The 17,699-nt window shown below is 40.1% G+C and overlaps 1 protein-coding gene and 1 long non-coding RNA gene across 5 annotated transcripts in view; one reads left to right on the top strand and one right to left on the bottom strand.

Annotated features, from left to right (window-relative positions):
- The window catches only part of LOC143286000 (protein spire homolog 1-like), a 174,041-nt gene extending 156,457 nt beyond the window's left edge, over nucleotides 1-17,584 (top strand). For all 4 annotated transcript variants that reach the window (XM_076593496.1, XM_076593497.1, XM_076593495.1 and 1 more), the window contains 4 exons: nucleotides 4,327-4,464; nucleotides 4,775-4,876; nucleotides 5,660-5,760; nucleotides 6,420-17,584. In XM_076593496.1, coding sequence (XP_076449611.1) covers nucleotides 4,327-4,464; nucleotides 4,775-4,876; nucleotides 5,660-5,760; nucleotides 6,420-6,735 — 657 coding nt within the window. In that variant the 3' untranslated portion in view covers nucleotides 6,736-17,584. The remainder of the gene's footprint in view (nucleotides 1-4,326; nucleotides 4,465-4,774; nucleotides 4,877-5,659; nucleotides 5,761-6,419) is intronic.
- On the bottom strand, nucleotides 1,131-4,279 carry LOC143286001 (uncharacterized). The gene is made up of 2 exons (XR_013055742.1): nucleotides 2,159-4,279; nucleotides 1,131-1,886 (listed from the first exon to the last, which is right to left on the bottom strand). It is a non-coding gene; the product is annotated as an uncharacterized LOC143286001 (long non-coding RNA).
- Nucleotides 17,585-17,699: the final 115 nt, after the last annotated feature.

Here is a 17,699-nt window from a genome sequence, read left to right as displayed (position 1 = left end):
CTTCTATTAGGAAATTTAAGTTACTGTTGTTTCCAGTTCTTAAGTTAAGTTACTGCTGTTTACAGTTTTTAAGTTTCAACCACACCATCTCCTAGTAGAATGTTTGTAAGTATTCTACAGGCATTTGTTTACTTTGTGAAAGCATGATAGATGGGTCCAAATTATTGATCTTTGCTATTTAGATAGTTTAGTTAACTTTTCAAATAACTTGTTTGAAATGATTTATCTTTCTGGTTTTGAGATGAAGAAGCTATATTAGGCCTGTTGTGATTTTTCAGCTTGGAAATATGTATCAGATTATAATAGGGGCATTTTGTGCCAAGTATATTTATCAGAATAACTTCAGATACAGTGGGAAAGTGAACACGTTTCATCCAGAAGTCCTTGCCAGTTTGAGGGAGAAGATACATTACACTATTATGTTTTGATACAGTCATTGAATGGTATTTTACTAATTTAACAGTGTGTTCCAATGTTTAATTGGCTGGTATGTATTTAGTTTATGTTGCAAGGAGCATGATAAATAAGACATAGTGAACAGATTTATATTCAGCAAAATTTGGGAGATTAGGTGACCTAGTCTGAAGACAGTGCTTACAAGGAGAGTGTGTAATGAAAGAATGGGACGCAACATCTAGACTTGTTTCTCTCATTCTCTCTTGCCTTGACTGCTGTAACTCTCTATTGTCTGGTTTGCCTGCTTCATCCATTCAGTCCCTTCAGCGCATACAAAACTCTGCTGCCCGACTCGTCCTCAGAAAGAAAAGATCTGAGCACATCACTCCTCTTTTGCAACATCTCCACTGGCTTCTTGTCTCACACTGAATAAAGTACAAGATCAGCACTCTATGTTATAAATATATTCACAAAGCTGCCCCTTTCTATCTCTGTGGCTGCCTTCACCTCTACACTCCATCTCGCTCACTATGATCAGCTTCGGATCCACTCTGTTTACTCATACCCAGATTCAAACACTCGACTGTTGGCTGCCGTTCTTTCTCTGTCTCTGGACCTTGCAATTGGAATGAACTTCCTCTTTCGCTTCGTCAAGTCTCCACTCTCAGCTCTTTCGGCCTTAAAACCCACCTCTTCCCAAAATAGCCCCCCTTGTCTGCCCTTCCTGTCTTTAGTTTCTACAGTTTTAGAGTTATGCATGCGTGTGAATGACTGGTGCGAAAGCGCTTTGATTTGTCTCTGCACAAGATTCAGCGCTATATAAATACCATTATTATTATTATTATTACTACACTGCTGAGGATCATCCACTTCCCAGATGCTTTTTTGAATTTGATGAGGATTATGATCATGATATAGATACTTACATAGCGCCTATCCTCGGACAGAGACCAAGCTCTAAGCGCAGTTTCCCCAACCAACTCTGCAGGTGTCTGCATCTCTTGGACCTGGCTGATGTAGGGACATGCTGTTCAAGGAAGCATAGAATTTCAAAACGCAGATCTTCACAGAATTCTCATCCACTTTGATCATAACTTGCAGGTGATCATAACTTACAGGAATAGTGTTTCAAGTTCTGTGGCTCTTCTTGCCCTGCTGTCACTGTGGTCTGTGCATTGATTCCTCCTCCACTATCTTTTGGTCAGTTCACGCCTGTCTTCAGGCAGATGGGCATTGCTGTTGAAGGGGTACAGTGACCAGTCTGCGTCAGAGGGGACACTCCCTCAGTATTGTGCAGCAGCTCTGCTGGTACTGTTTCTGCTTGAGGGGTGAATAGGCGTCCTTCATGTCCATTGAATCAGACCAGGCACTGCTGATTGTTGCTGAAATGAGGTGGTAGCAGTGCAGGGTCTCCTCTGATGGATGGCCTCATGGCTGACAGCAGTGACAAGTGTGCACCGCTGATGCTGGTTGTGTGGAGGAGTGGAGGCCTGTGCTAAAGCAGTGATACCACCCAGAACAGACATGTGCTATAGCAGTGATACCACCCAGAGCAGACATGTGCTATAGCAGTGATACCACCCAGAACAGACCTGTGCTATAGCAGTGATACAACCCAGAACAGACATGTGCTATAGCAGTGATACCACCCAGAACAGACCTGTGCTATAGCAGTGATACCACCCAGAGCAGACCTGTGCTATAGCAGTGATACCACCCAGAGCAGACATGTGCTATAGCAGTGATACCACCCAGAGCAGACCTGTGCTATAGCAGTGATACCACCCAGAACAGACCTGTGCTATAGCAGTGATACCACCCAGAGCAGACATGTGCTATAGCAGTGATACCACCCAGAGCAGACATGTGCTATAGCAGTGATACCACCCATAACATGGGGACACAACATTTTGGTCAAGTCGTCTCAGCCAGTATTTAGTGAGGCATCCAGTTCTGGTCACTAACACAACTATAGTATTTCAACTTGTATGGCTGGGATGCTAGTGTCTGTGAGATTTCCTTATATAGATCAGTACTGTCAGTATTTTTTGCCAACACTCTTTTCTTTTCATTTAATTTTTTGTTTGAATGAATATTTTTTGTTGGTGTGGATGATGTTTTTTTCTTTTGTTTGCACTTTTTATGTTTTGTTTATTTTGTTTATTCCTTTTTTCCTGTGTACACTTCCACCCTTTACCTGTTAAGTTTTCTGTGTTGAAGTCCCGTAGCAGCACAAGTCAGACATTGTAACCTGACATGTTTATTGAACTGCACATTGGGAATGGGAAATTCTAATAAAAATCAATATTGAATTTCTAAAACTTTAAAGGGACTGTGAAGATGATGTGTTCTGTTAGTAACACGAAAGTAATCGGATGTGTAGTATGTAGAGATATGTACAAGTTGGACTCCGTGAAAAATATGTGTGGTTGGAAAACTTGAATGGTTTAGGTTGTCTCGTTGTGGTTTGGTGAATTATTTGCAGATTTTAGAAATTACGTTTTTTTAGTATTGTTTTGTGTGGTTGAAAGAGAGAGAATGTGTGTGTGCATGTCTGCATGCTTGTGTGTGTCTGTAAGAAGAGAATGTGTGTATGCATGTCTGCATGCTTGTGTGTGTCTGTGGGTATCGGGTAATGGGTTTCCTGCCATCTTTCATTATTGTTGTTTTTTATAAGTATAGTAATACATACTTAGAGAAATACAATAGCAGAATCATGACTTGGTGCAACAGACAAGTTTAGTCAGCAGTCAGCAGCCAGCAGCCATGTGTTGTTAGGATATGTTTCAGAGTAGTTGTCATTGTGTATGGCTGGCTTTTGTGTGGGTCAGACTTAGAATATGTACTGATGATGATGACGGTATAAGTAAGAAGTAAAAGAAGACGACGAAGAGAATTAATACAGTACTTATATTGCTTAAACTCCTCATATAATGGGCACAAAGCACCTCACATGAAACAGTCCATACAATAGTCCAGAATAACATAGCACACCATATGGGGGGTTAAAAATGTGTGGGATGTTTGCAGACTCTGGCTGTATGTATTGTAATATGAGGCTGTGTTTCTCTGGTTGATTCTTTTTCATCATCTATAGATTCATTTTATTTGTAGCAAACTGGTGTTCTTTTCAAGCAGTGATAGGAGGAGGCGTGAGTCAAAGATTGAGGAACAAGCATAGCTCACAATGGTGCTTTTTATGGAAACATGCAGATCCACACGTGTCATATATCATCTTTTCCTTGATTGTCACTCTCCTCCCTTTCTCACTTTTTCTCCCTCTCTCTCTCTTCCTCTTTCTCCATTTTTCATGCTCGCCTCATGCTATCTCTCTTTATTCAGTATTGCAGAAATTATTTGTTACAGAAGTATGTGAGCTATTTGGGTTGGGTCGATGTATATTGATTTTTATGGTATATCTGTGTGTGTGTGTGTGTGTGTGTTGTCAAAACATACATACATGTGGAACATACTGGTACAGATTGAAAATATGCATGGCCTTCAGTGTTTTATATTTGGTTGTGGTGTCCAGACATGATGTAAATGGTGTGCAGTTGTCACCACACCAATTCCCTGCAGATGATGACAGGCAGATGCTGTTTATATATAAAACTCACTCTGTCTCTCTCACACACATGCACACACATGCACACACACGCATGCACACACTTACACACTCACATATATGTTTGTGTATGTTCATGTATTTTTATAGTTATGTTTGTTATTGTTTATTTTTGACAGACCCAGTTATGATTCTTTGTTTTGATATTGAACAATATGAATTTCCACTCTGCTGTTTGAGATGGTTGGTATTTTATTTCTCTTGCTGTTTTGAGAGCCTGTGCTTGTTTGAAGCAACCTTTGTGAATGAATTGAAATGTTGTATGGCCCATTGTGCTGACGTGGCTGTGATGTTTGGGTGTTCAGAAGCGGTGGCAGAACCCCATTGAGTGTCTGAGTCTGACGCTGGAAGAGGTGACCCACATACGCTCCGTGCTCACCAAGGCAGAGCTGGAGTCCCTCATTTCACATGCTGATCTCTATAACCTGGTGGCCAAGAATAAGGTGAAAGTGTGTGTGTGTGTGGTGTGTGTGTGTTTGTGTATGTGTGTGTTTGTACGAGAGAGAGTGTGTGTGGCGTGTGTGTGTTTGTACGAGTGAGAGAGAGTGTGTGCGCGAGTGTGGTGTGTGTCTTTGTACGAGAGAGAGAGAGAGAGAGAGAGAGAGAGAGTGTGTGTGTGTGTGTTTGTGTGTGTTCATGTGTATAGTACACATACACACCTCTGTGTGTGTGTGTGTGTGTGTGTGTACCTGTATGCCTGTGCACTTGAAAGTGTAAATATGGTCACTGACTGGTAAAGTCTTTTGATGGCAGGTGTGTTTCACTTGTAAGACGACACGCTTCACCCTATTCGGAGAGTGGGGGACGAAGTGCAAGTTCTGCAAGCGCACCATCTGTTCTAGGTGCATGCGAAAGGTAAGAATGAGGGGGCGTAGGAGGGTGTGGGAGGATGCACCTGGTCTGTTGTCCTTCCCATGTTGTCAGGAAGCTCACCAGTTGTCACACCTGCTGGTTGATTTGAAGGGAGATGGAAGAAAGTGGATGTTTTTATTGCTCATGTGTATTTGTGTTCAGCCTACAGAGTTCTAGTGTTTCTGTTTATGAGAAGTGTGGGGGTGTAGAGAGAGACAGGAAAAAAAAGAAGAAAAAAAGAAATAAACATATATACAGAGAGAGACAGAAGTGTTGTGTGTGTGTGTGTGTGTGTGTGTGTATGTGCATGTACATATATTTGAGTGTGTAAGGGGCAGAGGGGGAAAGAAAAAGAACAAATGTGGTTTGTTTGGAGGAAGAATATTTGTCTTTGCATGTACTTGTATGTGTCTTTACATGCATATTCAGTATATATGTGTGTTTGTGTGTGTGTGTGACTGTGTGTGTGTGTGTGTGTTTGGTGACTTTGTGTATAGGTGTGTGTGTGTATTGGTGACTTGTGTTTGTGTATTGGTGTGTGTGTGTGTTGGTGACTTGTGTTTGTGTATTGGTGTGTGTGTGTGTTGGTGACTTGTGTTTGTGTATAGGTGTGTGTCTCTAAAAAAGAGTGAGAAAAGGAAAGAAGGGAAGAGAGACAAACTGAGACGAAGAGAGAGAAAGAAGGGGATAGAGAAAGAGAGAGAGAGAGAAGGGGAGAGAGAAAGAGAGAGAAAGAGAGAGAGATGAAGTGTAAGGACAAGTGGTCATTGAGGTTGCTCTTTACAGATGCACGTCCCAACGGAACACTTCAAAAACATCCCCGTGTACACTCTGAGTCCCACCCCCCTCACCAAAGAAGCACAGACGCTAATCGAAAACTACGTCAAGTAAGTGGTCTGCCAAACAATGTATAGATAGTATATAATCTATCTATCTATCTGTTTATCTATTAATCTTTTTTGTGTGTCTTTTTTTATGTTAACAGAAGAATAGTTGTCAAGGTTAAGTAATGTTATGTTGGAAAGTTTTATTGTCAGGAAATACCAGCCCAGTGATTGTCAGGTGTTGTTTCCTTTGTAGTACATGACTGGTAGGATGGAATTACCTTGATGGGCTAAGTGAAGTAGTTTGATTTGATATTTATTATTACTATTATAACAAGTAGTAGTAGTAATAGTGAAGGATGTTTCTATAGTGGATACCTTTCGGGCACTATTCTACTTGTGTGCATGTTGATGCATTAGAATGAAGTTGGTGCCATTGTCTCACTCCTTATAAAATAGCAAATGTTAATATACTTTTGTATTGTTCTGTGCTCAGATCTTCTGTCATCATTCTGGTTTTGTTTCAAGACTAATTTTGTTCATGATATGCATAGTTGTAATTATCAATTTATATTCATAGATGAATGTGCTAACTAGCAGAAAGTAGTTGATGCAGGGTGAAAATATGGAAAAACTGTGCATTGATGTGAATGTGTTAGGACCGCTGACTGATGCAGTGACTAACAGTGTGTGCTCAGTTCCTATTTCTCTGACCTAAACAGATCCTCGGCACCCCCCGACGGTGCCTCCCCCCCACCCACCATATCGCCTATGGCGATACGGGGCAAGACCAGCGTGTTGGACCAGCAGAAAGGGAAACGCCCCCTGCAGCGCTCCCAGTCCATGACGCTCCCCACCAAAAAACCCTCCTCCGACAAGTCCAGTACTAGCATGGCGGAGAGCCCGGGTGTTCGGGGCCCACTGATGAACATTTGCTGTGACTGTAAGGGGATGATCATGGAGATCATCCGTGCCAGCAAGACCTCTCTGGCCATGCTGCAACCCCCACACTCCCCCGCATCCTCAACCTCCTGTTAGCTGCCAGCTCTGTGTGTGTGTGTGTGTGTGAGGTGGGGATGTGTCCAGGACTGAGTGCTGTTGGAGTCAGCTGTGGCTGTGGCCTGTTGTTCCCTGTGTCAGCATGGGGCCTGGTTTTGTGAGGGGGGTCTGCTGATCAGTTGACACCAAACACTCTCCCAACTCCCAAAGAGTGCTGTTGTTTCTGTGATTGTGTTTCCACACTTACATAGTGTGTGTGTGTGTGCTAGGGGGTGGTGGTACGTGTTGTACCTGTGCTGTCGGGAGTGCAAACCGTCGTCATCTTCAGTGGTGGTTTACCTGTGTGTGGTGGGGTGGGGAGCCAACAGACCGTTCAGTGCTGAAGGCGGCAAAGCTTCCTACAGTGTGAGGCAACGAACTGAGCAAAGAGGGTGGTATTTATTGCTGTTGGCATCTTTATTACTGTTGATTCTCTGGAACTTGTGTTGTCACTGTGTCGGAGGGAGACGTGTTGATGAAAAAGGTGATACTGTGCAGGAAGGGGGCGCTCTCCGTTCGCCTGTCCCCGTGATTTTCTCTTTCTTCACAGAACTGACACTCTATGGACAGCGGCACAATTGGGGGGGGGGGGGGGGGGGGGGAGAAGAAGAAGGGGGGTTGGATAAAGAGAAGGGGGTTGGGGGTAGGACAGTGTCAGACAATGGGGTCGGTGCACACAAGTCTGTCGGCAGTGGTTCTGTGCCGTCCCTGTTTCGGGTCATTCGATCGATGTCAGTCTATGGTGGTGACCTAGCCGCCCGTCTGTTGGGTAACTGTGCAGTTCATCATCAGCTCTCCATCTCTGCTTCCTGTCTCTGTTGCTCGTTGACTGTGTTGTCCAGTTCTCTTTCTCTCACACAGTGTTGCTGCCATTGTTTTGTCACTGCATGTTGATAGGGGATGGTTTGGAAAAGTTGGGATGGAGGTGGTTCAAGGAGATATAATTAACGGTGTTTTTTGTACTGATGGCATTTCTTAAAGAAAACTCCAGGTTCCCTCACAGCTGACAAGAAAAGAGATATATTGTAAAGACGTGGAATTTTCTTTCTTACTAAAGAAGGGTATGTGTACTCTGTTTTCATTTTAAGATAAATCTTTTCATTATTACCTAATCCCTTTGTGTGATAAAGGAAATACATTCATATGAATCATCGTTTGAAGATTTCAGACAATATTTCTTCTGTAGGCTTTTAGTAGAGCTTTTTGGTTGGCATGAACTTTGGTATGGCATGGAAAGGTGTGCTGGAAAACATATTAAAAAAAAAAAAAAATATATATCCAATAAAAAACGTAAAAGAAACTGAAGTCTTTGACTTGTTTATGCTTGACCGCTACTGCCACTGGCCACGGTCATTCATGTGGATCTGCAGTCTGCTGTCAGTGCCAGTGTCTACAACTGCATTAAAAGGAGGTTTTTATGTGAGGCTGGCTGCACTTGTTTTCTGTTGTTTGTTTTTGCTTATTCATGGTTTTTTTCAAGTCTTGGTGTTGTAATTCTTATGCGTGTTTCATTGTTTGTGACTTTTTGTTGGATAGATAGTGATAAAAACCTATTAGCTAAGACACGTGCACACAAAGAAACACTACTTTCTGCACAGTCAAACATATGTACACATGCATACACACTTGCAAATACATGTACGCATATACATATATCCAGATACACATATTCAAACACATTAGCTGTATTCTCACACAAAATACATTTCATTTGCACACACGAGACATACACATGAGGAGCATTGACAAAAGTGACAAAGCGTGAGATTTTCTTGTGTTCATTCCAAACAGTATTGATATAAAACAAAAGAAGAAGAAATAGAATAGGACTCCCAATGATCTGTTCACAGTTTGTTTACTGATGGAAAGATATGAACAGTCAGATCACTTTTTTGAAGGGAAGCTGATAGGATGGGTTGATACATGAACAAGTATAAGTGGTGTCATTTTGGGGTCATCTTCTCTGGTTGCTGTCTTCTGGCCAAGAGAGATGTTCTGTATCATTCGTTTTCATGTCAGAGGTATTGTTCTTGTTATCAGTGCTGGTTCTCTTATATTTGATCTTTCCTTCTTCTTCAGTAGAGCGTGGTTGTCATTGTGATTATTTTGGTGGTTTTTCTGTATATGTGTGTGCGTGTTTGTGTGTTTGCGTGCGTGTATGTGTGTGTGTGCGTGTGTGAGAGAGATAGATATCAAGAGAGGGAAAGAGAGAGAGAGAGAGAGAGAACTAGTTATCTGGAATAATTGATAACTTTTCCATATAAATTGTGTATTGTGATGTCCTCTGCTGTTACATTTTTGTACCAGACATAGAACAGGGACTTGTGCTGGGTCATGTGTTGTGTGCTGGTCCTGTTGTCACCTGATACCTGACTGGAGTGTTACCCCATCGTCACCTGATACCTGACTGGAGTGTTACCCCATCGTCACCTGATACCTGACTGGAGTGTTACCCCATTGTCACCTGATGCCTGACTGGAGTGTCACTCCATCATCACCTGATACCTGACTGGAGTGTTACCCCATTGTCACCTGATACCTGACTGGAGTGTTACCCCATTGTCACCTGATACCTGACTGGAGTGTCACTCCATCATCACCTGATACCTGACTGGAGTGTTACCCCATTGTCACCTGATACCTGACTGGAGTGTTACCCCATTGTCACCTGATACCTGACTGGAGTGTTACCCCATTGTCACCTGATACCTGACTGGAGTGTTACCCCATTGTCACCTGATACCTGACTGGAGTGTTACCCCATTGTCACCTAATACCTGACTGGAGTGTTACCCCATCGTCACCTGATACCTGACTGGAGTGTTACCCCATTGTCACCTAATACCTGACTGGAGTGTTACCCCATTGTCACCTAATACCTGACTGGAGTGTTACCCCATTGTCACCTGATACCTGACTGGAGTGTTACCCCATTGTCACCTGATACCTGACTGGAGTGTTACCCCATTGTCACCTAATACCTGACTGGAGTGTTACCCCATTGGCACTGTTTATACCACTCCCTAAATCACTCCTTTTCTTTTTCCCACCACACATTTGGATGAAAATCTCCTTAAAAGTACTTCAGATATTTTGGTGTTGACATTTTCTTTGACTGTGGTGTGGTATACATTGAACTTTAGATCAATGCTTCATTCCTGAGCATACAGATACTTTCTCATGCTGAGTATGTACATTGGCTGCAGTGCTAGGTGGATGCCTGTGACAAGCTCACACCTACAATCATACCTCATGTAAGAATAGAACCTGTTTTTGTAAAGTGGCCCTGATTTTATTGATATTTTCCCCTCTTTTGATGTGTTAATATGTCTTCTTTTTTCAGCAAGTACTCCGAGAAACGAGTGTTAACATATATTTTTAACATAGCAGGCCTGAAGGAAAAAAAGGGGGACTGTTATGTATGAGGAAATCTTCAACAGCATGACTGTGGCTATGGTAGGATCTGAAGAGACTGTGTGCAAGATTTTACTTTTGATGGGATATTGTAATTGTGCAAAAAGATCTGATTGTCTGTGTAAAAATCCTCAAATTTCAAAATGCAATTCATCCCCTGGAGACAGACTACTTATATTGTAATTATGGTAAAAGATCTGGTTATCTGTGGACAAAATTCTTAGACTTTCAGATCTGTTTTAGAACTGAAGAAGACTGGTTCAGAGAAAAGAAGAAAGAGCTCTGTCAAAATGTTTTATTGAACTCTGTCAATTGTTTGTTGGTTCACGGCACAAATAAGCCAGTTAATGCTCTGTCAGTTTTGGTCAGTAAAGGATCAGAAATTCCTGTTGTTTTTACCTTTATAATTCAGAAATATCAAGAACTTAAAATGGGGGAGAAGTTTGCATATGATTCCCTTTGATGGGAGGACCTGTTTGATAATTGATTCCTGAAGTAAATAACACCCTGTCTGAGAATACAGTGGCTTTGACATTAGTTGAACATGCTCAGGAACTAGAGAGAGAGAGAGAATCCATCTGTGGTATTTTTCTTTTGGTAATGATTCAGCATGATCCCCATACCCACACCTCCCATGCTGCCTGATTGGTCAGAGAAATCACTTGCCAACTTCCTTGATCAAAAATATAATTTTGTACTATAATTTTAAGGTTTGGATTGTCTGCTCTGTGGAACTAGAATTATTTTAATTTTTGGTCAAACACAACTGTAACTGTTATCTCCTCATAGATTTAATGCACACTGGTGACCAGGAACATTCAGATTTGGGAGTTGTTTTATTACCAAGTTGACCTGCAGCACTAATTATTGTACACCATTTGTTGCAAATTCCAAAGCACAAAACTCTTTTAGAAACAAAACAGAGTAAGACCTTTAATTTATTTTTAATTACACTTATTAAAATGCATGTAACAGATTTTCTTAGATTATTTCAAGAAAAAAAATCGCAGTTACAGTTTTCATGATCTTACTGTGTTGTGCCCAAAGTTTACTTTCACATGTCATGCATGTTCATTGTGTGTCATAAACCAAACATTGCTTCTCTTTCTTCCTTTCAATTTTGTTTTCATTGATGTCACTGAAACACTTGATTCTGCCTTGTGAAGTACATTGTTCCTGAGGGTACATTTTTGATGGTTTACAGGTACTGTTTCTCTTTCAGTCAGGGCTTACCTGTCCAGTAAAAGTTTAAATGAACGCTGATAAATCCCGGTCTTTACATTTAAATATGAATTGTTGAAGATTGGCCTTACTTGTGGTTTGCTGTCTGAAGATAAAATGTGAGAATGAAAGTGTTGCAGAATGGTGTTAGATTTTAGTAACACAAGTGAACGATCACACAACGCAACTGTACTTTGTAAACTGGTGTTTGCTCTTGAAATCTTGCGTAATGTTACCTGATATAATCATGAACATACAAAGAAATGAATAAAACAAATAAAAGAATGATTAAGAAAACCCGGTATTTAAGTTATGCCTTGTCACCTGCTGTGCCAACTAACGATAATTTCATTGCGACAGAGTATTTTGGAACATGAATGCTTATTATCAGTTGGTAAGACAGAAAAATACAAATTGTTTTTCTTTGTGGCTTATCATTGCTGCTGTTAAAAATTGAGCCAGTTAGACAAGCTGTTGGTGCAGTGGTCAATCAATCAGTTCAGTCGATCAAATGGTAAGATTATCAATTAATCAAAAAGCAGCGGTATAAATGAAACTAAGTTTTACATTTTTCCTCTTTTTACTTTTCCCCTTTTAGTTCTCTGTTATCTATTGATAGTTGTGAACCAAAGATCTAAATGTTGTTCTTCACCATACCACCCATCATGTATGTGTGCAAGACTCATCATAGACTAGATGCGGGTATGCTTTCGCTGTTCCAGAAATACATTTTGACTGGAAAAAATATATCTTGACCTTTTTTAAGTGTTGAATTTTAGAACACCCTCCCCTTCCGTCTCCCTTTTAAAGAAAGAGAATGAAAAGGAAGACATTTGATTTGTTTTTTTTTTTTTTTTTTTTTTTTTTTGGTGAAGTTGATTTTGATTGTAGTTATTTTGAATAATTTAGTCACTGTTTTCATACAAAAGACAAAAAGTATTCTGTGTGGCAAGTCACCATCTGAATGTCATTAGAAATGGCAATAAAGATAGGATAGTTAATTCATAACATTTTAACCATCTGACATGCATTTGTACCAATTCTTTATGCTCTGTCTCTGGAAGACCTGTAACAATGCTTTACTTGTTATGGGCCTCCATCGCTGATATGCTTCATGATTTTTTTTCAGTGATTTCTTCACAGTACTGTACATAGTACATGTTTGTGTGTAGATGTGGTAAATCAAATAACTTTCTTATGGTAGATCAAATAACTTTCTTAGAGCTAATGTGGCCAAACACTCAATATGTACAGTTTGTACAAAACATCATTTGATCTCTTGATACAGAGCAGATATATGGAGATTGCCGTTACACTGATCTGATGTCACATATTTACATTGGTGGAGACTGATGATGTGATTGTGTTGAGAGCTGAAAGTGGAACGTTTGGATATTTACCATAAAAAGGAAAGGTAAAAACTGATTTATGATCAGAAAAATGTATTTGTGTGTATTTTTGTGAACTGCGGATTTTACCAGTGTAAAATTTTGCCTCTTGAACAGAAGAGAGAGTGTGTGTGTGAGTGTGTGTGTGTGTGTTTGTTTCCACTTGCGTACGTGTGTGTGAGGGCATATGCATGTACACACATGTACATAACTGGAAATCAGCTTCACTTACAAACTCAGGTTATAAAACTGCGAGCCAGATGTTTAATATTAATGACATGATTAATAAACACAATGGCTTTGAAGGGATGGGGTGGAGAAAGAATAAGAAAAAATGTAAAAAGTATCTTATCGTGCTGATTTGGACTTGACCTTGTTTGCAGGTTTCTCAAGAGAACTATTGTCTATGGACAGAGGGGGAAAATGATCCATTCTGGGATTGCCAGACAGAAGAAAACAATATTTCAAGGAGCGTGTGTTTGTGTGAATGATACTGAAATGTGTTGGATCTATACCCAGATTCAGATTTGTTAATCAAAAGGATATTTAAAAGTTGTGTTTTCTTAGAATAACAACACACGCTTCTAAATACACTTGGTCAGTTGAAAATCGAAACATGAAACATGAAACCACATTCAGTGTACATTGAAAGTGCAGAGTCAGTGTTCTTGCTTGTGCTGATTGTAAGAGGTGTTAAAAGGAAAAGAAACGCCAACGGAGAAATAAAAGGAACAGGCCAATTGAAGGCAATGTCCTCCAGGAAGCCTGAAGACTTGAGAAACCTAGCTGAACACACCCTGGTGGTGATCCTCCTCCTTGACTCCCAAGGAGCAAGGTGGTGAGATGCTTATCTACCAGTACAGTGTCTATGGGGGTTTGGGTTTGAATCTCGGTCTTACCCTTTCTCCCAGGTTTGACTTGAAAATGAAACCAAGCGTCTAGTCATTTGATGAGCTGATAAATCGAGGTCCTGCATGCAGCATGCATTTGGCACACTGAAAAAGAACCCATGGCAACGTATGTGTTGGCCAGTGGCAAAATTCTATGAAAGAAATCCACTCTTGATTGGTACACAAATATATCATGCACTCAAGGCCTGATTAAATACATTGGGTTATGCTGCTGTCAGGCGTCTGCCTAGCAGATCTTGTATAGCGTATATGGATTTGTCCGAACGTAGTTACGCCGCATTGAGAACGCGATGGTGAAACCAGATGGAACAGATCCTCCGCACTTTCATGTGAGCAAGATTACTGATGATCGGGCCGTCATGGATGTCAACACAGGCTGCACTGCATCCTGGTTCTTTGACATTTGCAGGAGTCCTGATTGTAATGGGGTACCCCCGAAAACAGAGTATGGCTGCCTACATAGTGGGGTAGAAAAGTTCACATTATGGCACACTTGTCCATATCAGTGAATGTGTTCTAGCTGTAGCAGTTGCACTTGCTATTTTTTTTATCTTGGAACACTGAAAGGTTAGTGGAACTGGTGGCTGACTCCATTGACTGATGCAAAAAAGAAACTTGCTTGTCTTTTTTTCTTATATATATATATATATTTATTTTTATTTATTTATTTTTTTTATAAGATTTAAAATTGCATTTGTAGGCATCAAATCCATAACATCTCTCTGAATCCAAACCACATTGTTTCATCCTGCTACAACCACTAGAAAATATACACACTTAAAAATGTCATTGATAAATCTGTGCATTTTTCTTACATTTGATCTCTTATGTCTTGTCTTAGTGGAGGTTGTATATCACATGAGTGTTACTTGGACAGGTTTTCATGCATTTGGTTCTGTTGGACTGTCAATAGATTATGTTTCAGTATTAGATTGTAGTCAGATGTCTTTATAAGCTTGCTATATACTGTTGTCATAACATAGCGGTATTGACAACACACATCCTCTTTCTCGGTACCAGCTTAAGCAGTAAGGTCATAAACCTGTTCTCATTCAGGGAAGGGAGGGGGACCTTTGGCAGTTTCCTTCTTGGAAAATGATTTTAACCAGCAGTTTCTCACAAAAACCATCCTTGCAATATCTTTCAATGATAAATAGATGCAAGCTGTATTGTGTGAGTAGTATTTTACAGACGCTCAGACAATGTCTATAAGGTACTGAAAAGACAAACCTATTTTTACACTGGCAAAGTAGCCCAGTCTAAAATGTTCATGCAGACACCCAAACAATATATATAGTTCACAGGAAAAACATTTCTCTGTGATAACTGGCACTGGCAAAGATACTGAGGCAGTACATTGTTGAAAATTCAGACATCAATGCAGTGTCTTACAAGGGATAGAGGACATCGTAAAGCAAGAGATCTACTTAACAAACACGTTGATCAGTTTATGTGTCATTGCCAAGCAAACTTGTGTCACAAGGTGTGCTCTTTGTTGGGTTTCAGCAACTAACCTTTTTTTCTTCTTTTTCAGCTCACTTTGTTGTGTTGATTTTCCTATTGTGGTGTCATGATACTTCAGTGGGTGTTGGGGTGCCAAGATACAAGATATTGGGTGAACTTTTCAAAAACGTTTTTTGTTTTTTTTAAGAGACCATATTAAGTCTATCAACCCCAAGTTTTGGGTTGTAAATTTTGGCCAGGTTTCTCTGTGTGTGGTATGGAGTTAGTGTGCGTGTTGTGGTGTGTGTGTGTGTGTGTCTGTGTGCATGAGAGAGAGAGAGAGAGAGAGAGAGTGTGTTTGTGTGTAAGACACACACACACACACACATATCAGATAGCAGGGAGAAAAATGAATTGTTTTGGGGGGTTTCAAAGTACAGAGTTTGGTTTAATGGACTCCTGTCAGCAACATGACATGTGAACCATGACCTTCAGAAGTACCAACCATTCACACTTGCATAACCAAGGATTGTTTGGCTTTCTGGTTTGGTTCCTGTTGCCACCTCATCCGATGCAGTGTCTGCAAAGGTGTGAAGCACACACAGTGTTTGTGTCAGTTTGTTATTTCAGCTTTGTGATAGCAATAGGTATGAGCATTCCATGCCACTACAAAACAAAATGGCGCACATTTGATAATCAATGTTTATAGTCTTGATTCAAGCAGACTTTTTCAATGATCAAACTGTCATGGTTGTGAATGTACAAAGCCCAACCCTTTGCCTCCAGCTATTTGTGTGTGCTTTGGATGGCTGTAATGATTTTCACGAATAGGAATGTATAAAGTGGAAGTTGACCGTGTGATATAGTTCAAACCCCTTTTTGCCATCAGGATGGTAATCTTTCAGTCAAGACCAAAGTGATAATGGCAACGGCACAGAATCTGCTTGACTGGAGTGGAACTGTTCATTTGTTAAATGGGCATTTTTTTTTTTATTATTTTTTTTTTAATATCAAACTGTTATGCTAGCTACAGTTTTGATCCTTTTTTATTTTTTTATATATATATATCTTCTAGTGGACATTGTACAAAGTTGAAGGAGGAGACAGTGTGTATGTATATGTAAGAGAGAGTACGAGAGAGAGAGAGATTAGTGACACACCTATGATCAAACCTGCATTGATGTGATACAAATTATTCCTGATAGCCTATTGTTTGTATTATGAAAGTTATTCAAAATTCTATTTGTTTTGGTTTTTTTGTCTTGATATCTTTTGTTTGTATTCCGAAAGCAAGAATGAGGAACAGCTGAATTGGGAATCATCCTCACTTTGCGAGAATCCGCTGAACAGAGCAAGTTCCATTGAGTTTTTTTGCTGTTAACAGATTCTCCACAGTTGAAATTTGTTCATTGTGATGTTGGTCCACTTCTCGTTACAAACAGGAAATTTTGCCCTTTTTTTTTCATCAACATTCATATAAATTTTATTTCATGAGAAAGCACATACTTAAAGAGCCTGATTGGAGAATTTGGTCATACTCATTATTTCTGTTCAGGGAAATTTTGTTCCTGCAGTTTGAAACTAATACAAAGAAAGCGTCAAATCGGCCAAATCATGTGTACTCAGACCTTTATTCAAAAATTGTGAGCTGTAAAATGTTTGTTAGCTTCATGGATGAAATTTTAATTCTTTTATTTCTGTGTGATATAGACCATGTCAAAGTGAAGAAGTAATTGGAAAAACTATTATTTACTGTTTTACTCAGCCTTGTTTTCAACATATATGTAAATCTCCATCACTTTTCACAGTCCGGAGGCATAACAGAAATGCTGCCACCACAACCAAGATCCAACGTCACCTTTCATTGGACCTCCCCAATGTCATTGTGTGTACATCTTCTGGCAAGAGAGTAACTTATAGTCTGACCACATTTTGCTATTTCTTTCTGCTGCATATTTTGTTGAAAGCTGTTTGAGTGAGCACGCCTCAGCGGGTAAAGGTGTTTGGGTCTGGTTCCAAATTGGTATACTGTTTCAGTCTTGGAAGCTTGAGGATTTGCAAGGGATGGGTGAGGTTGGTTGTTTTTGCCTTGTTTTTGTTTTTCATTAATTCATCAATTCACACTTTTTATAAGGCAGACAGATGCCACCTGAGATACTTCTTGGGAAAAAAATCTTGGTAAAAGCATATGGTTACCTGTGAAAACTGTCTGGAAAGTCTCAAAAAATGACCGCATTGGTTTCAGCGGTATGACTGTGCGCGTGCGTGTGCGTGCGTGCACGTGTGTGCGTGCTGTCATTTGTGTTGATGGGAGGGGTGGAAAAATGGTCCACATGTTTCTTTCTTTTTCATGAAGATGTTCTTCTCACAGACATGTTGCAGTCCAAAGTGTAGATAGACTTGAAAACCACATGAATCATGGTATCCTGCTCTGTAGGAGAAGAAAAAGATAATAAAATTGAAACAACCCTGTGTGTACTGGTTTTTATGTGTATGTTAGTGTGTTGTTTTTGTGCACATTCAAGCGTTGTTTTCCTCTGTGACTTGTGTATAAATAAAGCGAGTCAATGTAACTAATTACCTGGTC

Source organism: Babylonia areolata, chromosome 9, assembly GCF_041734735.1.
Source record: "Babylonia areolata isolate BAREFJ2019XMU chromosome 9, ASM4173473v1, whole genome shotgun sequence".
NCBI classification, from domain to species: Eukaryota; Metazoa; Mollusca; class Gastropoda; order Neogastropoda; family Buccinidae; genus Babylonia; species Babylonia areolata.
Note: the sequence above shows the minus strand (reverse complement) of the source record. Positions and strands in the feature narration are given on the sequence as shown.